The 23,745-nt window shown below is 40.9% G+C and overlaps 1 protein-coding gene across 1 annotated transcript in view; it reads right to left on the bottom strand.

Annotated features, from left to right (window-relative positions):
• Nucleotides 1–23,729, bottom strand: part of LOC138743195 (platelet-derived growth factor receptor-like protein) — a 114,848-nt gene extending 91,119 nt beyond the window's left edge. The window contains exons 1-2 of the mRNA XM_069898147.1: nucleotides 23,710–23,729; nucleotides 22,959–23,114 (exon numbers count right to left, since the gene is read on the bottom strand). Of these exons, the coding sequence (XP_069754248.1) occupies nucleotide 22,959 (1 nt within the window). The 5' untranslated portion in view covers nucleotides 22,960–23,114; nucleotides 23,710–23,729. The remainder of the gene's footprint in view (nucleotides 1–22,958; nucleotides 23,115–23,709) is intronic.
• Between the last annotated feature and the right edge of the window lie 16 nt (nucleotides 23,730–23,745).

Raw genomic sequence — 23,745 nt, 5'->3', positions numbered from 1 at the left:
AGAAAGTTGTTTCCACTGGGAGGTGAGACCATAACTAGGGGACACTGCCTCATGATTCGGGGGTGTAGATTTAGGATGGAGATGAAGAGGAACTGCTTTTCCCAGAGATTCATGAATCTGGAATGCGCTGCCCGAGGAAGCAGCAGAGACTACTTATTATATATATTTAAGACACAGTTAAATAGACTGTTGCACAGTAGTAGGAGAATTAAGGGTTATGGGGAAAAGGCAGATAGTGGAGCTGAGTTCATGGCCAGATCATCCATGGTTTATTTGAATGACGGAGTAGGCTCGACAGGCCAGATGACTGACTCATGCTCCCATTTCTTATGTTCTTTTATAATTTTCTTTTGGCTTAAACCAATTACAGGACTGAGTGCCTCAGAATCACTCAAGATATGGAGCTTTGGTACTGTGGTATAGTACAGCAACGAATAGCCCCTTCACTTAATGGACCTCCCACAGGGCATTTCCCCATGCTCTTTGCTATTTTATGCCCTTTTTCTTCCTCTCCTCCTTGACCTCAGCATGATGTACACGCCTTAAAGAAATAGATGCCCACACAGGGAGAGAGGCTTGAACAGGCAGCAGGTGGACAAAGGCATAGCTACGTGAAAAATAATGAAATAGCCCAGAGCAAGGGAATAAACTGGATCTGCTAGAGACCAGCAACAACACTGGTCATCCAAATCCTATCTGAGATTTTAAAGCACGGTGACAGTGCCCAATGTAGTTCTCCATGAGGCAAAGATGAGCCCTTAGCAGACTAGGTTAACACAATTTCTAGTGTACTATTTGTGCGATCTTGTTAATCATTAATTGGGTATCATATTTCCTCCATTACAACAGGTTTTATCAGGCAAAATGTGATCAAGGAATAGCAACACGAAGCTTGCTGCACAGGTTGAAATGATAGTTAATCTTTCAAGGTTGCCACGCAGGTTGGTAGGACAATTAAGAAGGCCTGTGGATGCTGGGCTTCATTATTAGGGGGAATTGAATTCAAGAGTCAAGAGGTCATGTTGCAACTCTACAAATCTCTGGTGAGACCATTCTTAGAGTATTGTGTTCAATTCTGGTTTTCTCATTATAGGAAGGATGTGGAAGATATGGAGAGGGTGCAGAGGAGATTTAACAGGATATTGCATGGATTGGAAAATAAGATTAGCAGAACTGTGACTTTTCTCTTAGGAGGGAAGAAAGATGAGAGGAAGCAATAGAGGTCTACAAGATCCTGAGAGGTATAGATAAGGTGGAGAGCCAGTGCCTTTTTCCCAGGGCAGGAATCGCAAACACCAGAAGACATATGTACAAAGTGAAGGGAGGAAAATTTAGGGAAGACATCAGGGTAAGTTTTTTTACAAAGAAAGTTGTAGGTGCTTGGAATGCCTTGACAATGGTGGTGGTGGAGGCTAGAACAATAGGGGCATTTAAAAGACTCTGAGGGTTACAAGGTAAATTTTAGTATTTTTTGGTCGGAATATATAGGTCGGCTCTACATTGAGGGCTGAGGGGCCTATACTGTGCTAGAAGCCCCTCAAACAGCTTTCCTCTGTCCTTTATACACTTCACTTTCCTGCAAGAAAGGTGGATTGGCAGGTCTATTTTGCTCTGTTTCCTCTGCCAAGGGACCTAGTGTCAAAGGTGGAGCAAAGTCGGACCACCTCCTGTGTAAAGTGATGAGTGCTAAAACTGGCTTGAAAGGGGGATGGCTGATGACGTTCTCAGCCTGCGACCGAGGCACACAAATTTTTTAATTAGCCACCTGCGAACTCAGCAGTTATGATGTGCAGAAGATTGGCTTGAGTTCGAATACAGCAAGAAAGGTACTCGGCTAGCACTGGTACCTGCTGTTCAGCCTCCATTGTGTTCAGAGCGATTTCACTACATCATAGCAGAGGCCAGTGCTGCTGCGTTTCAGGTCCTGCCCCTTTTGCTCTGGGAAGCCAGGTCGCAACGTAGAAGGACTCAGTGATCCACATTCTGCGTAAAGGCTGAATCCACCTTCCACATTACCCTTTTACATAGATCGTGAGTTGGGCAGCTTCTCCATGTAAAAACCCCTGTAGAGTTTTATGTTCTAGTTTCTTTTCCATGTATGTATGTATACACACATACATCAACAGCTTCCTGAACAATATTTATCCCCTGCTTCACATCACTAAAGTAATCCATATGGGCATTATCGCACCACAGTTTGATAGACTTGGTGTGATCAAATTGGGTGCATACAGCCTTTTGTACTAAATCACAGTGACTACAGCTCATAGTTTTTCATTGATTGCAAAACACTTTGCATCATTCTGATGTTGCAAGAAGATAAATGGAAGTATTCTCCTGGATGAGAAGAGTAAAACTCCCCATCCCACTCCCCCACCCCACTCTCAAAAGACCTAAAGGCTTCAGATCTAATGCATATCAATGAGATCAGTGTCACCAGGTACAAAGGATGGCATGTAAACAGTTTGGATGAAAATCCTTTTTCTCTGCTGTATGACTCACTGACTCCATCACTAAACAATGGAAGGCGCATATCCTGATCATGCTTTTATCCATCATCCACATTTCCAGCAGGATCTGCCTGGCTTTATTTTCACTGCCCTAGAATTCTAAAACCACTTACAAACCTTTCCTAAGATTTGAGCTCATGCTGAAGAGACCAACAGCAAACATTGACAAAGTTACAGCGTCTGCTTACAGAGACAGAAAAACTGCACTACTTATCGTAATTGCTATTCTGTGTGTGTGTGTGGGGATGTGTGGGTGTGTATGTGTGGGGATGTGTGGGTGTGTGTGGGGGGGTGGGGATGTGTGGGTGTGTGTGTGGGTGTGTGTGTGGGGGGGTGGGGATGTGTGGGTGTGTGTGGGGTGGTGGGGATGTGTGTGTGTGGGGGGGGTGGGGATGTGTGTGTGTGTGTGGGGGGAGGTGGGGATGTGTGGGTGTGTGTGTGGGGGGTTGGGGATGTGTGGGTGTGTGTGGGGGGGTGGGGATGTGTGGGTGTGTGTGTGGGGGTGGGGATGTGTGGGTGTGTGTGTGTGGGGGGGTGGGGATGTGTGGGTGTGTGTGTGGGGGATTGGGGATGTGTGTGTATAGTATATCTTTGGCTTGGCTTCGCGGACGAAGATTTATGGAGGGGGTAAAAAGTCCACGTCAGCTGCAGGCTCGTTTGTGGCTGACCAGTCCGATGCGGGACAGGCAGACACGATTGCAGCGGTTGCAAGGGAAAATTGGTTGGTTGGGGTTGGGTGTTGGGTTTTTCCTCCTTTGCCTTTTGTCAGTGAGGTGGGCTCTGCGGTCTTCTTCAAAGGAGGCTGCTGCCCGCCAAACTGTGAGGCGCCAAGATGCACGGTTTGAGGCGTTATCAGCCCACTGGCGGTGGTCAATGTGGCAGGCACCAAGAGATTTCTTTAGGCAGTCCTTGTACCTTTTCTTTGGTGCACCTCTGTCACGGTGGCCAGTGGAGAGCTCGCCATATAATACGAATGTATAGTATATATTATATATATTCTTCTTTGGCTTGGCTTCGCGGACGAAGATTTATGGAGGGGGTAAAAAGTCCACGTCAGCTGCAGGCTCGTTTGTGGCTGACCAGTCCGATGCGGGACAGGCAGACACGATTGCAGCGGTTGCAAGGGAAAATTGGTTGGTTGGGGTTGGGTGTTGGGTTTTTCCTCCTTTGCCTTTTGTCAGTGAGGTGGGCTCTGCGGTCTTCTTCAAAGGAGGCTGCTGCCCGCCAAACTGTGAGGCGCCAAGATGCACGGTTTGAGGCGTTATCAGCCCACTGGCGGTGGTCAATGTGGCAGGCACCAAGAGATTTCTTTAGGCAGTCCTTGTACCTTTTCTTTGGTGCACCTCTGTCACGGTGGCCAGTGGAGAGCTCGCCATATAATACGATCTTGGGAAGGCGATGGTCCTCCATTCTGGAGACGTGACCCATCCAGCGCAGCTGGATCTTCAGCAGCGTGGACTCGATGCTGTCGACCTCTGCCATCTCGAGTACCTCGACGTTAGGGGTGTGAGCGCTCCAATGGATGTTGAGGATGGAGCGGAGACAACGCTGGTGGAAGCGTTCTAGGAGCCGTAGGTGGTGCCGGTAGAGGACCCATGATTCGGAGCCGAACAGGAGTGTGGGTATGACAACGGCTCTGTATACGCTTATCTTTGTGAGGTTTTTCAGTTGGTTGTTTTTCCAGACTCTTTTGTGTAGTCTTCCAAAGGCGCTATTTGCCTTGGCGAGTCTGTTGTCTATCTCATTGTCGATCCTTGCATCTGATGAAATGGTGCAGCCGAGATAGGTAAACTGGTTGACCGTTTTGAGTTTTGTGTGCCCGATGGAGATGTGGGGGGGCTGGTAGTCATGGTGGGGAGCTGGCTGATGGAGGACCTCAGTTTTCTTCAGGCTGACTTCCAGGCCAAACATTTTGGCAGTTTCCGCAAAGCAGGACGTCAAGCGCTGAAGAGCTGGCTCTGAATGGGCAACTAAAGCGGCATCATCTGCAAAGAGTAGTTCACGGACAAGTTTCTCTTGTGTCTTGGTGTGAGCTTGCAGGCGCCTCAGATTGAAGAGACTGCCATCCGTGCGGTACCGGATGTAAACAGCGTCTTCATTGTTGGGGTCTTTCATGGCTTGGTTCAGCATCATGCTGAAGAAGATTGAAAAGAGGGTTGGTGCGAGAACACAGCCTTGCTTCACGCCATTGTTAATGGAGAAGGGTTCAGAGAGCTCATTGCTGTATCTGACCCGACCTTGTTGGTTTTCGTGCAGTTGGATAATCATGTTGAGGAACTTTGGGGGACATCCGATGCGCTCTAGTATTTGCCAAAGCCCTTTCCTGCTCACGGTGTCGAAGGCTTTGGTGAGGTCAACAAAGGTGATGTAGAGTCCTTTGTTTTGTTCTCTACACTTTTCTTGGAGCTGTCTGAGGGCAAAGACCATGTCAGTGGTTCCTCTGTTAGCGCGAAAGCCGCACTGTGATTCTGGGAGAATATTCTCAGCGACACTAGGTATTATTCTATTTAGTAGAATCCTAGCGAAGATTTTGCCTGCAATGGAGAGCAACGTGATTCCCCTGTAGTTTGAGCAGTCTGATTTCTCGCCTTTGTTTTTGTACATATATATATATTATATATATATGTGTATATTAATATATATATATATATATATATTAATATATAATATATTATACACACATACATACATACATACACATTATATATATATACACATACACTTTGCTAACTGAAGACTCGTTATTGTGCCCAGCCTCCGGACCCCGAGGTAGTGGGGGGGGGGGGGGGGGGCAACTAACAAGGTAACCATGGACCAAAATGTGAAAAGATTCACCAAGTTTGATCAACAAATTCAGGAAGCTTTAAGTTGTTATTGTCAAATCTATGATGAAGAAAAGATTTGATTTAAAAAGTTTCCTTTAACTATAAATCCGATGATATCTAATTATTTATTTCATCCAGCTATTTTAAATGCCAGTTTTCAAGAATGGAATTTTTAGGTATTAATAATTTTAAAAATATTTTTTATACAACAACATTTTATATCAACAATTGGGGATGATATTTAACCTATCAAATAGACATTATTTCAGATACTATCAAATCCGACATTTTGTTTGCTCTAAGCTTTTAACATTTCTGACTCTTCCTGACTCCAATTTTATCAATGAACTCTTTGAGTTACAATTTACTCATAAAGGCATAATATCTGCTTTATATTGTAAACAATTGAATATGAAAGCAATTTCTTTAAGTGGAATTAAAATGAATGGGAGAATTATTTGAATATCTCTTTCTCAGAAGAAGAATGGACTTAAATTTTGGCCTGATTTACGATTCCTCATTGTGCATGGTCTTATTCAATTCAAAGTGCTACATCGTGTCCATTTCTCCAAAGTGAAACTTGCTCAAATTTATTCTGATATTAGTTCACTTTGTGACAAATGCAAAATATTCAACGCCTCTTTGTTACAGAGGTTTTCGACTTGCCCTAATTTGTAAAAATATTGGACCGACGTTTTTAGAAAATTTTCAACCTTATTTAGGATCATTTTAGATCCATGTCCGGTCATTGCATATTTAGTTTTGCTAAAGATATAAAGAATATATTATTTTATCTTCCAATCAAAGACAGGTTATAGCATTCCCTATATTATTAGCAAGAAGAGCAAGTATGTTAAAATGGAAAGATAAAAGGTAAAGGTTCTATTATTGTCATATCATTTTAGAATGTAACATATATGAAATTCTTTAACTTTATCAACCGTAAGAAAGACAGGAAGTCACCACATTGTCAAACTCCCCTCACAGAAATTCCCATCAATGGCCATTAGATATCATTGTCTTTTTTAAATCTGGTGAAAATTAGGCATAATGTCACAAAAATCAAGATTTCTTTTGATAAGACAGGGCCCATTTCTAGCTCACTTCCATCATTTGAGTAATGAATGTCACTGAACGTGCTTGTTTGGATCTCCTGAGGCCGCTTGTTTAGATTTAACACTTGGTACAAAATGAATTTTAACCTTGATTGCTGTAGGTTTGAACTTTTGTCTTTTTTTTTTCTTTTCATTTTTTTCTTACTTGTCTCTTATACTATTGTATGTATTACCATTTATTGGATTTAGAATTAAGTATTATTGCTACTGTACGATATATTTGTAAATATGCAAAAGTATCATTGAAATTGATTTCTTTTTTGTTTGTTTTTCTGATAAAACTCAAAATAATTTTAAAGGAAAAGTTTGTTTTGAGACTTCCGTACTCCACGCGTGTGGGCAAATTTCCGACTTACATCCATTTTGAGATACGGCCGATCCTTCCGTCCCAAAGTACCTATATAATATGCAGGTACATATACATACATATATATATACTAGAGGTATTTAGTTAAGTAAATGCTGTACTCAGAGAGTTAAGGTTTAAGAAAGGACTATGAGCATGAAAATTCATCCTCAGACAGGTCTGGATGTAAGCTCAAGCCCCAGGAGTGAATGGCGACTTTTAAACACATTGTCCCACGTCAGAGATTCTGAAGACCTCCAGCCTTTCCATCTGGGCTGCTTTTGACCTTAACTCCCGGAGGTAGCGGGACCATGTTCCCAAAACGAAACTGCTACACCGATCTTCTGCCAATATCAGTCTGCAATCTTTTGGTGACTGAAGAATGATAGATGAAGGGGCTGATTTGAAACAGCAGAGGTTAGAAAAGTGATCATAAAGGATCAAGCATGAAACCAATTATTAATTGCAAGAATATTTTGGATGCTTTGATAGTGCAAAATCAAATCTGCCTTAATACGGAAAATTAGAAAAAGATATTGAATTCACATGGAACCATTTGTTACTGTAACTGAGTTTTACAGCTTTCAGCAATGGAAGCTCCAGAATACCCTATTTCTGCAGCTGTTCCACACAAAGTCTGTGGGTGTTGAAATTATCAAGGGGGCATGGTATTTAAAGGATTAATCATTATATCATTATTTCCTCCAGGCAATAACTGTCCGTTAACAGTTTGTGAAATAGTTCTGTATACACAACACAAATTATGGTTTCTATAGCTCAGCAAATGAGACTTCAGAAGCCTTCCATTAGAGAGAAGAGGTACAATTACACAGATAAACCTGGGAACTTTTTTTGGAAATCTTTATGGATATCACCTGCAAAAGATTCTTTGTTTGGAGTTATCTGAAGACTCAACAAATTTGCCTTGTAAGTAGCAGAGCTGTATAAATCCAAGAGGTCTTTGGTTTGGACTCCAGTCTGATACAATCTAGTGCAGTATGGATGATCTTACCTGGACCCAACACACTAAAGGCATCGTGAAGAAAGCATATCAAGGCCATTACTTACTCAGAAGTTTGCAAAGGTTTGGTATGACATCAAAAACCCTGGAAAATTTCTACAGATGTGTGGTGCAAAATGTGCTGACTGGCTGCAACACAGTCTGGTTTGGGGGGGTGGGGGTGGGGGGGGCACTGATCTCCCGAAGCAGAAAGCCCTGCAAAAGATAGTAGACACAGACCAGGACATCACAGGCAAACCCTCCCAATGATTGAGAACATCTACAGGAAACGCTGACTTCCGAGAGCAACAGCAATCATCAAGAATCCACATCACCCAGCACGCACTCTGCTCTTGTTGCACTCATCAGGACACAGGTTTAAGGGCCACAAGACTCGCACCACCAGGTTCAGGAACACCATCCGACTCCTCAGTAATAAACTCAATCAGAGACTTTTTTAAGGACTCTTCATTGATTTATTTTTCCTCGCTGCATCGCTGTCAGTTTTTAAACTTTCTTTATTTGTTTACATGTATATGTATCTTCTAGAATACAGTTTTGTTTGCATTATCAAAAAGAGGTAATTCAGCCTTGCCCACGGGAAAATAAATCTCACGGTTGTATGAGAAGTCACGGATGTACTCTGACAATAAATCTGAACTTTGAACTTTACCAGAATGAGTTATAATGGTATGGTGTCCTTGATATTAAGAGCAAATGCACTGGCACAGAAACTTTAGTTCATGGGCTGGTTTTACCATTTGAACTGTCATGACAGCGCCTAACTCTCTCAGTGTGGTTCTTTGTGCAAAGCTCTGTGTGTTGAGGGGGTGGGAGAACAATATAAATTGACTGTATTGCAATAAGATATGGCAGTAAGAATTCAGTTGTCAACTATTCCAAGCATGGAATTTTATAGATTAGAACTAAAACCCAGGACCTTTAGGATATTATTAAATATGGCACTTAATAACCATGGAAATGAGCTTACACATTTTAATTTTAGATGTACAGCATGGTAATAGGCCCTTTCAGCCCACAAGCACGTGCTGCCCACTTATACCCAATTGACCTAGAACCCCGGAACATCTTGAATGGTGCAGCACTTAGAGGAAACCCACACAGTCATGTGAAGAATGTACAAACTTCTTACAGACAGTGCCGGATTTGAACAGTGTTTCACTAACCACTATGCTATCCCTTATAATCATGCCTTATACGATGGCCTCAGGACTTGAAAAGGGCTTTACAGCGAATTAAACCTTCTGGTGTGCAGTTGCTGATATAATGAAGGAATGATGAAGATGTAAATTTAAGCGGTGGGATGCAGAATTTAGCACAAAAATCTAGATGGGCTGAATGGCCCTTTTCAATGCTGTAGTGTTCGATGGTGCTATGGTTTTCATGATTCAGACAACTCAGTGAGCTCATACTTATTATTGAGGGGAACTGCCGCAGGGGTACTGTGCACTCGCTATCTCCCCACCCTTCCCTTTTCTCACAATCACCCAATTGGCTGGCTCCTGTCTCTTTGGGGTGACTGTCTCTCTGTAATTATCTATGATTGCCTCTGCCTCCCTTATGATCTGAAGTTCATCCAGCTACAAGTCCAGTTAACTAACACATCCCATACACACTGGATATATAATGTAATGTCCTATTTAGGTTTAGAGAAAATTAGATATAATATTGCCAGAGTTGTGACAAATGTGCGAGTATCTCCAGCATTCCCACTGTCCATATCTAGCAGTCAAGGATGTCCATTATCTTCAGCTCTTTTCATATTGGCTATAGATCCTTTGGCAGAAATTATTTGACTGGATCCAAACATCAAGGGGTTCAGGGATGAGCAAGATGAACATAAGATCAGTTTATTTGCAGATGATGTATTAATGTATCTGACAGAACCGGAAGCTTATTTGCAAAAGCTGCATTTACAATTGGAAGACTCAGGATATAAAATAAATTGGGACAAAAGTGAATTTATGCCATTAATTGATGAGGATTATTCAAAATGTAAAAGAAATACACAATTTAATGGCCGAAGAATGAGATTAAATATTTGGGGATTAATATAGATAATGATTTGAAAGCCAAATAAAATTAACTATCTTCCTTTGCTTAAGAAGGTTGAAGAAGATTTAAATAAATGGATAACTCTTCCGATAACTTTGATTGGAAAAGTTAATTGTGTTAAAATGAATATATTCTGGTGCATATAGTACCGGAGTCTCTTCCAGACTCTTCCAATACCATTACCACAGAAGGTTTTTTTTTCAAAATTTGAATAAATTGGTTAGGAAGTTTCTTTGTAAAGGTAAGTTAACCAGAGTTTCCTGGAAAAATTAATTTGGAAATACTATATGAAGAGTTATATAAGTGAAGAGTTAAAAAAATAGATACAATTTTCTTAATGACACAATCTTCTGCTACTTTCAATTAAGACCTTTTTTACAGAGATAAATTAGGACCAACCATGATGTTATTCGAGTCCAGTAAAATAGAGATTCTGATTTGAAAGAGGAACACAAGGAAGTTTACATCTGCAATGTATTCCTTACTTCATTCAGGAACTCTCAAGCGAGAGCTATATAAATCAAAACAAAGATGGGAATCAGGCTTGAATATTAGTATTGGCAATAAAAACTGGTTCGATTTATGCCAGGACAGCATGACCAATACAATAAATAAAAGATAAAGATTGGAGCAATATAATTTTTTGCATCAGCTGTATCTTACCCCACAGAAATTACATAAATTCGAATATATCAGATATATGTTTTAGATGTGGTGAAGATATTAGAACCTTTTTAGCTTCCACCTGGTCATGCTTTAAAGTGAAAACTTTTTGGGAAAATTTAAGAATTTTATTAGACTAGATTATTGGGAAACAATTGCCACGAAGTCCAGATTGTCTCTCCTTGGAAATATTGTGGACATAAGACCGAAAATGAGGCTGTCCAAGTACAAATTAGAATTTCTTAAAATTCCATTGGTGGTGGCCAGGAAATGTATTGCGGTTACTTGGAATTCTGATTCCTCGTGGATATAGCCTGATGGAATGTGGAAATGCACAATAGTGTTCCCTTGGAGAAAATTACATAATCTAAGGCAACCATACTTGCAGAATGCAAGATTGAATATTTAGGGATACTTATTCTGTTCCTGAGTTCTACATCCTTGTTCTTTCTCCTATTTGAGATCTAGGCAAGAAAAGTAATTAGGTCCTCTGAAGTGGATCCCGGATTCTGACAGTTCCTCTTTCTTTCCTCTTTTCCTGCTTTTCCATTTCTTTCTCTTTTATCTATTTTCTCTTTCTTTCCTTTCATTTTTTTCCTATCTCAGTGTTCTGATGGGGTGGGGGGAGGGTGGTGGGGTTGTTTGGAAATATGGATAACCTGTATCATTGATTTTTTTTTTTCATTTCAATTTATGCATTTAGGTCATGGTTAATTCTTGATACATGTTTGACCACAACATTAAAATAAAGTATTCAAAACAAAAAAAAGTTAGATATAATATTTAAAGATAGAAAATTTCAATTTTTAAAGTTGTGGGGCCTATTTTTAAAATTTTATTATAATTGGAAGAATTAAGAATTATTATGTGCTCCGGAGATTCACTGTCCGATATCTGGGGGTCACCATTGGATCCACATTTTTGTTTTTATTTATTGTATAAGGTAACCTTGATTAGAGGGAGGAAGCTGATTAGATGTGGATTTTTAGTTTTGTTCCTCTTTTTTTCTTATTTTTTCACTTTTTAATTGGCATAACTCAGCAAACAGTTTTAACATGGTTTTACAGATCAATTCAAATTATTGCTTCTGATATTTATTAAGGAATTCTCAACTTAGTTTCATTTTTTTGTGTGTTTGTGCTTACATGTATGCAAATGGTTTGTTATGTGCCTTCTTTTCTAAAACTCTGTATGTAAGCTTATATGTTAAACGCAACAAAAATACTTTTAAAAGAAAGAATAATGGGAAGGTGGCTTCTGCTAGAATGTAGGCCAACAAAGAGCTAACACTTCAGCACAGCTGACTCAAATGGGATGGGAGGATGAAGCAAGAGATATGGTATATCAGAAGGTTACTGGATTGTAACTCTCAGAAGTTGCGAAGGACAGAAGTTGCAAAAACATTAGATTGCCAAAGTAAAAAATCATTTAAAACTGCCCATAGGCACCTAACTGAAGGACTATACAAGCTGAGCAAGAATACTGTGTACTTTGAGTGAGGCTCTGTGCAGAGAAAGAGTTATCTTGTTTACTCTTTCCTTGTACTCATTCCCACAAGCATACAACAATAAAGAAGTGATTGCATGCCCTTTGGTTCTACTGTTTGTTTTACTACAGCCTGTGTTGACTTTAATAGACATAGTATTAGATGAAGGATTGGTCAATTTGGATTGAGAGGAGTTGTAAAGGCAGAGAATTCTACATTTTTGTAATTGCTGTCTCCATGAGTTCAAAGATGAGAACAAAATATTGTTGGACAGAAAGGATATCAAGGAAATGGGTTTGTGGGAGCTGTCATGATGCTATGGAATGTTTGAGCAGTTCAAGGAGGCACAGGGAAGTGTCACTTGGGTCACAACCTGAAACATTGACTGACTATTTCTATACCCCCAGTTTCTTCATTCATGTCACATTAAAGCCTGCATTCTGTCCTGAGTGTGTTGTTCTGGTGGGTTTTTTAGAGGATACCATCCATACGGCAAAAGCAATCATCCATTGTCCTTCTTTGGATGAGTGTCCTGTGAGCACCGGTGACAGTTCCTATCATGGGCACTGGGCAAAATCAATTCCAACCTTCATTGAGGATTCTTTATTTAACCTAACTTGCAACCAATATTAGCTAAAAGAACTTTTAACATGGCAAAAGATTTTAAGGTACTTCACAGGAGGATTTTTAGATAATCCTTGATGGTGGGCCAAGAAAAGAAATATTAGACAAGCCCAATTAAAGGGAGATTTTAAGGAGCACAATTGGTGACAAAACCAGTTATCAAAGCTCATAAATGAATAATTACAGAGTGAGGACTACAAGATTACCAGCTATTATCAAGCTCATAGGTGGGAACGTTGGGGGGGGGGGGTGGGGGGCGGGGGAGGCGGGGCGGGCGGGAATAGCAATTTAAAGGGTATAGATAAGCAGGTGTGTGTGTGTGTGTGTGTGTGTGTGTGTGTGTGTGTGTGTGTGTGTGTGTGTGTGTGTGTGTGTGTGTGTGTGTGTGTGTGTGTGTGCACGCGTGTGTTGAGTTTGTCCATCAGATACCAGTCTCTAAACATTTTCCGTCCACTTCCTAATTGACCATTACCTTGCCCTGTTAAGATTGGGCAGAATCCTGTTAAAGTGATTCAAGTCCAGGCAGCATTCACTTGGAGCTAGAGTCGAAGCAAGTTATCCTTCATCTTTAGAATTTGCCTTGGCTAAAAAAAAGATGACAACTTTATGTGTAGATGAAAATCTGACAGCTTCTTGGAATTAAGTGAAGGTTCTTCATATATTGAGGAAGGGCTCAGGCCCAAAACATTGGTTATATATCTTTGCCTCCCATGGATTCTGTGAGACCCATTGGGTTCCTCCAGCATTTCTGTGTTTTTAACGAGGAACATTGTTACTCCTTCAATCCCACTAGATTGCAGAATATTATGTCCAGCCTTTCATAACTCTACCAAGGGTTGGGCTACAAAATGGAGCTATTAGATATAGAGCAGGCATGAGCACCTCTGGTATAAATGCTTCTCAGAATAAATGTACATTAAGAAATAGAGAAATTTGCAATGGATTGCCAATCTACAGTTGTTAAGTAAACAAGGTGTGAAAACAATGCAGTACCTAGCATTTGTTACTGCACTTGGGGAAACAGAGAACCCACTGGCATGTTATCAGCTCTATCAATCTTTTCACATTTTCTATTGCAGTGAAGTTGGCAACCTCAAGTTTCAAGGAGAAAAAGTTATGTATTACTTGTTAATTAATTGCTACCTCCTTTATGAAATCAAATGTTTGTAGCAACCTCCAAAAAATATTTGTAGGAAATATTTATTGCCTTGCTACAAATGGTGATTGGTGCAACTCATCCTTTGCAATAAGAAAACCAGTCAAGTCAAATTTATTGTCATCTGATTGCACAAGTTCAACCCAACCAAACAGCGTTCTCTGTCCTCGGTTCAAAATATGTAGACTCACAACCAGACATAACACACATATAAACAAACAATACATAAAGCGGACCAATATTCATTCATTCAAATAAATAAATATTTTTTCATAATTATGACAGGATAAGAGGTCATAGGGTAGGGTAGAAGATAAAAGAGCAGAGAAGTCAAAGGGAAGACGATAGCTCTCTAATAGGAGAGGGAAGGGAGGGGTGTGGGAATCTGGAGGAAAGGAAACATATGGACAGGGAAAGAGAGAGACATGGAAAAGGGGTTTCATGGAAACTGAAGCAGAGGCTTCCCTTCAGCTGCCATAATTCTCCCTCATCCATGACTGTCAATAGTAGGTCTAGAGTGAAACACAAAAGTCTGCAGACACCATGATTGAAGTAAAAACTCAATGCTGCAGAAACTCAGCAGGTCAAACAGTGTACTTTATATAGCAAAGATAAAGATACATCACCAACATTTCAGGTTTGAGCTCTTCATCAAGGTATGACATGGGAGTTTTAGGTGTTATGGCCATGAATGGCTTTAACACCACTGAAGGCTATTGGTGAATTGTTGAGCCTCCTGTGGTCTCTCATCCAACCATCTGTTCTTTGGGCCCCAGATTTTTTTAGTGGGCTCCTGCCTTATGGTGCCTTGAAAAAACCTGGAGGTTCCAATCCAGAAACACTAATAACCATATAACCATATAACCGTTTACAGCACGGAAACAAGCCATGTCGGCCCTTCAAGTCCGTACCGGTTCACTTGAACAACTCCACTAGCTCCTCCGCAAACTCCTGGGGAAGTAGAGGCTTTCTTCACGATGCCATTCATGTGATCTAATTTTCCACACTCTTCTCCCATACAAGAGTGTGTCAAATGCCTTACTAAAGTTCATGTAGACAATCTATTTGGTAAATGTTGGCAGATCATCAACCATTCAGCTTCCTGATCAGAATCATCAAACCAGTCCTGGCTCTTCTGGTTAGAGAAGACAAGAGTCTCTTAACAGTGGCCAGTCATTGCAGACCTTGGGACAATATTGGCAGGGCCAGGCTGACTTCATTCCTCTGTTGTTCTCTGTTGGTTTTGGCAGTGAGGCTTAAATGGCCTCAGGAGAGAAATACAGAAGCCTGAAGACGCTGTGATTGTCGTAAAAACACACAGTAAATGCTGGAGGAACTCAGATAGTCTCACAGCATCAGGAGAAAGTAAAGATATTTTACCCACATTTTGGGCCTGAACTCTTCTTCCAGGTAAGTTACCTTGGTAAGCTCAGGTTCGAAATGTCAGTAATATGCATTTACCCCCTATGGACGCTGTGAGACTGGCTGAGTTCCTTGAGCATTTATGGTGTGTTTTTACTTAACTGGCCTCAGCCCACTCTAAAGCAAGGAGGGTGGAGTGAATACCTGATTAGTCTCAATTGTATCCTACTGGAAAATGTGAATGTGAATGAAGAGAAAGGACAGAGAGCAAACAGATGTGATATTCCCTGAAGGTGCATTGTGTGCCAATGGAAACTTGAGTTCCTCAGCTTAAAGGCGAACATTCAAAATCCCTGGCTGGACTATTCCATCAAACATGCTAATAGAGCATGGAGAATCACTCCTTCCTTCCCCATCTGCTTCCTGGGAGGGATAGAAAAGTCCCCAATGAGGACTAGGGAATAAGGGGTAACTTATTAAGGATTTTTTGAAAAAGACTGAGATCACTTGGACCACTGATATGAGGACCACTGATATCTGATATCTGTGGAAATGTTCAAAATGGGTGGCATGGGTGGCGTAGCATGAGCACAATGCCTTTACTTAGCTAGCAATCGGGACTGAGGTTCAAATCCTGCACTGTCTGTAAGGAGTCTGAACATCCTCCCCATGTCAACGTGGGCTTCCTCCAGATCACACATGTCAAACTCTGGCCCGCGGGCCAAATTTGGCCCGCGATATAATTATATTTGGCCCGCAAGATCATATTAAATATATATGAGAGTTGGCCCGCTGGCCGCCGCGCAAGTAGAGCACATGCACAGCAGCAGGCACTACCTTAGTAGATTTTAGCACTTCCACAGCAGGCACAGCAGGACACCGATATAGTTAACGGGAAAGTTAATTAGATATTCACAGCGACGCCGATACAACGGACCCGCCGCCTAGCTCCAACGGACCCGCCGCCTAGCTCCAACGGACCCGCCGCCTAGCTCCAACGGACCTGCCGCCTAGCTCCAACGGACCCGCCGCCTAGCTACAACGGACCCGCCGCCTAACTACAACGGACCCGCCGCCTAGCTACAACGGACCCGCCACCTAGCTACAATGGACCCGCTGCCTAGCTCCATGTGGCTGGACGTGGTGGGTCACCTCCGCGTCTCCTTGATCTTCATCTGTGGGCGGGTGCTGCCGGGCATCGGACTTTTCGCTGGGGTGGAGGTCAAGGACGAGTTCCACCGCTCTCACGGTATTCCCGGTGAGATGGCGAGACCAGCGGGGACTCCTTGGGTTGTTGGCGGTGGTTGCGGCAGGCGGAGGCGGGTGCGGAGGAGGGAGAGGGGGCGGGGGGGATGCCGCTCGGGTTTGCTGGCTGGGCTGGGGAGGGCTTCCTGCAGACCTCCGCTCCCTGGCATGCTTCTCGGCAACATGCGATCCTTGGCTTAAAGGCTAGAGAGAAATATTATTTATTGAATATTTTATTTCTTATTTGTTAATCCTTCTTATGGAAAGAGTTTAACCAAAACTATTATTAAACATTTATTTTAATAAGAAAAAGTTTAACATTACATATGTTGAGAGAAAACATGCAGATGTTGTTGAAAAATTTCAATAAATATTTAGTTCGGCCCTCGACTTAGTCCAAGTTTTTAATTTTGGCCCTCGGTGAATTTGAGTTTGACACCCCTGCTCCAGATACTTCGGTTCCTCCCACTCTTCAAAAATAATGTCTGGGGGTTGGAAATCAATTGGTTTATATGGGCTGCATGGGCTCATGGGCCAGAAGGATCTGTTACCATTCTTTATGTCTAAATTCAAAACTTTTAAAACTCGGAGACAATAACTTACATAAATAAAAATATTGTTTTACCTGATAGGACACAGATACTCTCTGAGATTAATGCACAGAACTCCTCGGCACAATTATGTAAAAAAACATTTCTGCTATTAGTTATCATCCCCAAATAACTAAATCATTATTATCTGGTCATTTTTGCTTTTGCTCTTGATGAGATTTTGCTGTGCACATTGGCTGCCATTTTTCCTTCAACACAACAATAAGGATTTCTTGAACGTAAAGTAGATCGGAACATCCTTTAATTCTTTGTTTACTGAGGAATGAAATCCATAAATTGTGTATGCTGGGAGCTGTGACCATCAGATATTAAAACGGACCATCTGAAAAACAAGTATGAATGTGCCTAAAGAGACCTGCAGGGTATGTGGAGGAGGGAGAAAGTGGTAAGGGGAAGGCAATGGGATGGGAGCAGTACGCCACTGGTATCCCACTCTCCTGCCAGCCAGCCAAAAGTGAAACCTCATCCAGTTAATCCATTGCATCCTTCTCTGAAAGTGACCAGTAGGATATTTCAAAGACTGGTTGCTAAATAAATAAAGGTTACACCCTAGGAAATGTGCAAGCTGTCCCTAAGTGGGTGTGAATAGGACACACATATAGAGGCATGTTCTTGTGAATCTGTTTGATGATGGAGAGCCCAGGAAATGAGTATCACACCAGCTGGGAAATGATCCATTTGCAGGAGCTGTTGGCTCTTGCCAGTTGTTTTCGAGTGAAAATAATCCTACTTAAAACAATAAAGAATTCACACATTTTTTTTACCTTGACAGATCTTGACTTGTCTTGAATTTCCATATGTGTGTATCCTGCTTTCTGAATTTGTTAAATCTAGTTAACTCCCTTCAGAATACACCCTCAATATTCATGAGTGTCTGTTTGGTTCTATTTATAAGGGATTGACAATCACACTACATTCTCCCTTATCCAGGCATTTGATCATAAAGCCAATTCATTCAGATCTTGTCATATTTAGCAATGCAAATACAGATGGGCTCTGGTTATCGGTAATCTGAGCTATGAGACAATCGGTGACTAACAAATTTCAGTCTTTTCCTTCAGCTGCTAGCAAAAAATAGGTCATTGACTTCCAGATGTGCAATCAGAGCTTTTCTTCCTTAACCACTGTGCCCTTCTAAATTTCACTGTCTTTAAAAACTTCACAAAACCCATCAGTTTGACCAAACCTTCAACTGCACCACCTCCTCTAATTTTGTCCGGTTTTTAATTGCAACTCATTCACTATTTGACTTTTATTTTCGATGTTGTGAATTAACTGGGATCCTTTCATTACAGGAAAGGTACTAATTATGTGGAAGTCACTGTAGGTGCATGGGTCTCAAATAATTATTTTCTAGATTGTCTTTCACTGATGCTGAGGTTGATATTGCTGACATTCAGTAAGCAATACGATATTTCATCAAAACGAGACGACAGTTAACCAAGCAAGAAAATGCTGGGCAGATCAATGTAACATCTAATTAATTCAAACTTATGCAAACATTTTATTCAACCTGCAAATATTGCTTTCACTGTTAACATCACCAGCCGAACATCCACCTTCCCCCGCACCTTATCCTGATCAGTCAACGATTGCATTGTGAAGAGACATGAACAATATGCCCATTGAACTCTATTAACCCTTTGGACTCTGGCCATTTTTAATCTCTCTTCGTATATACAGTATACAGTACAAACACCAGTAGGAGCCAGCTGGTGATTGGGTATAAAATCGGGACGTGGTGTATATGCTCTTGTTGGTAAACCCTGAAAACCAAGACACAGAGTACTTGCATTTTTGCTAGTCCCTGAAAACTGGGGCATGGAGTATATGCTCTTGTTGGTAGTCCAGGAAAACTGGAACACAGAGTACATATGCTTGTTGGTAGTCCTGCAAAACCAGGACATTGAGTATATGCTCTTGTTGGCAGTCCAAAGTGGTTGAAAATCTCCAATTGACCCATCTAATCTATATTTGGAGAATAATCCATAAAGGATAATCCAAATTCAAGCTCAAAAAGAGATTTTTTATGTATAACCTTATTGGCTTGATAAGATAGACCTGCTTCAGTTCCAATTTCCTTCTGTTTTCCTGTGACAATCTTCTTCTTTACGGACTAATATATAATTTCTATCTGTATTTAAATACGATCCAACATGAATTTAGAATATCCCCAATTGTTTTACAGCCATGAGTACTTTCAAAGTGCTATTAAAGGCCCCACAAGCAAAAATGTGATAATGACTAGTGTATTTATTTCTCATGATGTTAAATGCTGGCCAGGGCAATAAGGCGAATATCCCAATCGTTCTTCAGAACAAAACCATTGGGCATCCTTATGAATCGCAAAAGATTGGTTTGAAAGTGCCAGAGGCTATCGAGAAGACAAATGGAATGTTGACCTTCATTGTTAGAGGGATTGAACTCAGAGCGGGGAGGTTATGCTGCAACTGTACAAGGTACTTTTTTTTTCTTTGGCTTGGCTTCGCGGACGAAGATTTATGGAGGGGGTAAAAGTCCACGTCAGCTGCAGGCTCGATTGTGGCTGACAAGTCCGATGCGGGACAAGGTACTAGTGAGGTCACATCTGAAGTACTGCTGAAGTTCTGGTCTCCTTATTTGAGGAAGGATGTACTTACTGGCTTAGGAGGTGATGCAGAGGAGGTTCGCCAGATTGATCAGTCACACCACAAGACTCGAATCAGGTTCAAGAATAGCTGCTACCCCTCCACCATCAGACTCTTCAATAACAAACACAATCAGGGACTCATTGTACTTTTGCACTTTATTGATTTTTTTTTCTATCTCTGTATTGCATAGTCAGTTTGTTACATTCCTTTATTGTTTACATGTGTACGTTGAAACAGTTTTTGTTTTATTGCACTGCCATTAAGTGTTAATTCTACCTTGCCCACAAGAAAAAGAATCTCAGGGTTGTTCGTGATGTCATGTATATACTCTGACAATAAATATGAATCTGAATGTGATTCCTGAGATAAAGGAGTTATCCTATTGATAAAGTTGGATAGATTTTTACGTAGTAGAGGAATTAATGGATATGGGGAAAAGGCAGGTCACTGGAGATGAGCCCTGCTCCTATTCCTTATGTCCATCTGAGTGCATGGATGGGGTCTGATTTTAAATTCTAACTGGGAGACTGAACCTGTGGCAGTGAACCATCAAAATTGTTTGCCTCAATTACTGCTCATGACAGAGAGGCAATATGATTCAGGCTGCTGGTTGTAATCTCAAGATGGGTGAACATGGAGCCATACTACCAGTGAACGTCTCCTTGTAAATGCAGGAAGCTGCTCTCAAAATCATTGAATGATTTTATTAAAAAATAATCACTCCAAAATTGACTATTTTGCAACTGCAACTAGAATACATTTGCTGACTGTTTTAAAAGTATTTTCAGTAACTTAATGTCATGAATTCCAAAGGTGATTGATTGGCACAGTGATATTAAAGCTTTTTTTTTATTTGTACCAGGCTATTTTCAGCGATATTGGAATTGTCTTTAAAGCAGTTTCACTTTTGTAACATGCTGCTCTTTTCTGTTCGTGGCACAGTTTGTGTTCAGGAAGTTGCAAATGAGCAGAAATCCTGGGGATTATTTTTAGCAGGAATCCTTACCATGGAAGATTTGAACACTTAAATGCAGATGTTTGCACAGCAAATGCTGTGTTGGGCAGATGGAACTCAGGTGGTGTTCAGCTCAGCAAGAAATAATGGGAGGTCTCAGCAAATGTCACACACAGGGCAGCAAACACGCCTCATCACTTTTTATGTTGGGCTACTTCAGATATAAATCCTACCCTAAGAAGCAGGAAGGTTGTGATTATCATGTGAATTGAGACTGGATGCTGAATTCACACAACTGACATCAGGAATCAAATATCTATTTTATCATCCAATTTGTTATCAACACATGAGGATGATTGCACGGAAGGAGAAAGAGACATCTTAAGTTTCTCCAGCACCAGGGCAGATTTCCTGGTTCCCTAAGCCAGGCTTTATCAGAATACCTGGGAACATGCAAAACAGGTAATGAGGCAAGTTCCATCCCTGGACACACTCAGGAGACTGGAGATGCTGGAATTTGGAGCAACATATAATCTGCTGGATAAACCCAGCAGGTTGAACAGCATCAGTGGGAGAAATAGAAATGATCTGAACCTTCCGTTGCTAGATAAAAAGGAAACCTGGACTTCATAGAGAACTTGTTATATTACTTCCAGGGTGCCCCAAAGTACTTTAGCCAGTGAAGCAATTTACACCCAGGAAAGGCTATATGATAATATGGGAATGTTGGCTAGGCCATTAGAGGTAATGCTGGAAACACTCAGCAAATCAGACAGCATCAACTAGAAGAGAAATATATCAGGTCAAAGATAGAACTGGAACACTGAGATAACATTTATTTTAAGATGCAGAAAGGAAAATAGGGGAAAGAACAGAGAAAATGTCAGATGCACTTCAAAAATTATCAAGGGAACAATTGCCTTAAAGGACACGTGTGTGGAAAACTAGGAGACTGCTTGCAATTATCAAACAATTAAGATACATATCATGAGAAAAGAAAGAGGGTAGGAAAATGGCCTGGAGAGAAAATTAAATCAGGGCAGGATTAAATTTTTCTGAAGTGTATAATGATATTTCAATGCAGTATCAGCTTCTAATAAATAATGTGACTGTGATGTATTAAAGCAAAGAAATTCAGACAGGGTGCATTAATTGTCTTTTGCAATGGGCTCATGGTATGTTGGGGAAACCCAATCTCACGGTGGGTTTAATATTTAATAGTCATGCGGGATGAATTGTGTATGCTGCCGGCGGGTCTTGCTTCCACTTTCCCCATCATTGATGAGCTGCAAAATGGTCAGAAGCCATCAGCCATTTGGTGCCTGATTCTCACAAGCTATAAACTTTTAAAATGTGTTCCAAAAAAAAATCAAACTCGATCTGGGGTTTATTTTCCCCACTGATATATAATCTACACACAGGTGTCAAGATGCAACCTGAATAGATGATAATTTCCATGAAATTGCACAACCTCACCCGAGAGGAAGGGAAAGGTGGCCAAGGGCCTATGTGTCAGAGGAAATTAAGGTCATTTGCAGAGAATGGGAAGTGCTTTGTCATAGAACTGCGTGTGAAATGTCCTTATTTGTTCCTTGATTGTTGCTTTCATAGGATTCCTCATTCAAGCAGCAGAAATTTGTTCTTTATTTGTTCCTTGATTGTTGCTTTCATAGGATTCCTCATTCAAGCAGCAGAAATTTGTTCTAATTGGTGATGACCCTCTCAAATAAAGGAGTTAAGATCCTAATCCAATTTATACATAAATTGCAATGACTGTCGGAAAGCCATGAGATACACTGGGCAATTCTATTGCAAAGTGAATTTATTTATTAAAGCTCCCAAGTGAAGGTTGAAAACTCGTTTAAAAGGGCTTGGTGCCTGAGGGCAGCTAACAGACCCACTGTAGAAACGGAGACAAAATAGATGTGTAATCAGCATTACATGCTCAATGTTGCCCTCATTTGCAAAAGCACCTGCTGTACGTTTGCAATGTGAAGGGCTGCTTGTTTCCAACCAACTAACAGTGAGTAACATACATAACATTATTCACTGTCCATCAGCTCATCCAATCACCAGGGGCCATTTAACCACATTCAGAACATAGAGGTGAGTTAACATTGCATGTGCAGCCTTTGTGTCAGAACATTAATTTTAAAAACCCTGCATTTTTTAATCGCCCCTTTCACAATGTCATTGTAACTTAAAGCACTTTATAGTGAATGAGAGCAATATAATAGAATCATGGTTAGACCAGCAGATTTATAATCTACAGGCCTTGACTCATGATTCAACAACAGCTGAAGAATTTAAATTTGGACACTAAATCAGAAAATAAACACCGAGGATGAACTTACTGGATTGTTGCAAAAAGCTTCCGAATTATTAATATTCTTCTCCCCCTTCAGAAATCTCCTGCCCACAGCAGAGTTTTTTCCCTATAAAATCTCACCCTAGAAAGAAACTTAAGTTCAATGGTTCATAAGGGTCTCTAGGCCAGTGGTTCCAGCATCCTGTGAATGACAAAAACAAGAATATGGTCATTGACATTGATATTTAAAAATGCAGGCAACTTTCACACAGGAAAATCCTGCAAGTACAGTGGGGTAAAAAATGAATTAAATAACCATAGAACCATGGATCCATAGAACATTGCAGCACAGAAACAGAGACCCATCTCGTCTGTGCCAAACTATAATTCTACCTCGTCCCACTGACCTGCACCCAGTCCATACCCGTCCATATCCCTCCCATCCATGTACCAGTCCAAATATTTCTTAAATGTTAAAATTTAATCCTCTTTCACCACTTCGGCTGGCAGCTCATTCCACACTCCCACCACTCTCTGTGTGAGGAAGTTCTCCCCAATCTTCCCCTTGAACCTTTCCCCCTTTCATCCTTTATTCATGTTGTCTGGTTTGTACCTCACATAGCCTCACTTAAGGGGTTGGGACAGAAACAGTTTTAGACCAAATAGGAAGATCTGGTGAAAAATGTCTTAAAATGTTGACAAATAAAGATACAAGTCTGTCAAAGGGGGAATGAGTGACCATCAGTCAGATGAAAGGGGCAAACCAGTAATAAGGAAAGCCTAAGGGAGCATCTTACTTCTAGACCCATTTGCTGTGTCGGAGAATGATATCA

Source organism: Narcine bancroftii, chromosome 9, assembly GCF_036971445.1.
Source record: "Narcine bancroftii isolate sNarBan1 chromosome 9, sNarBan1.hap1, whole genome shotgun sequence".
Taxonomy (NCBI): domain Eukaryota; kingdom Metazoa; phylum Chordata; class Chondrichthyes; order Torpediniformes; family Narcinidae; genus Narcine; species Narcine bancroftii.
This window is presented reverse-complemented; position numbering and strand designations above follow the sequence as displayed.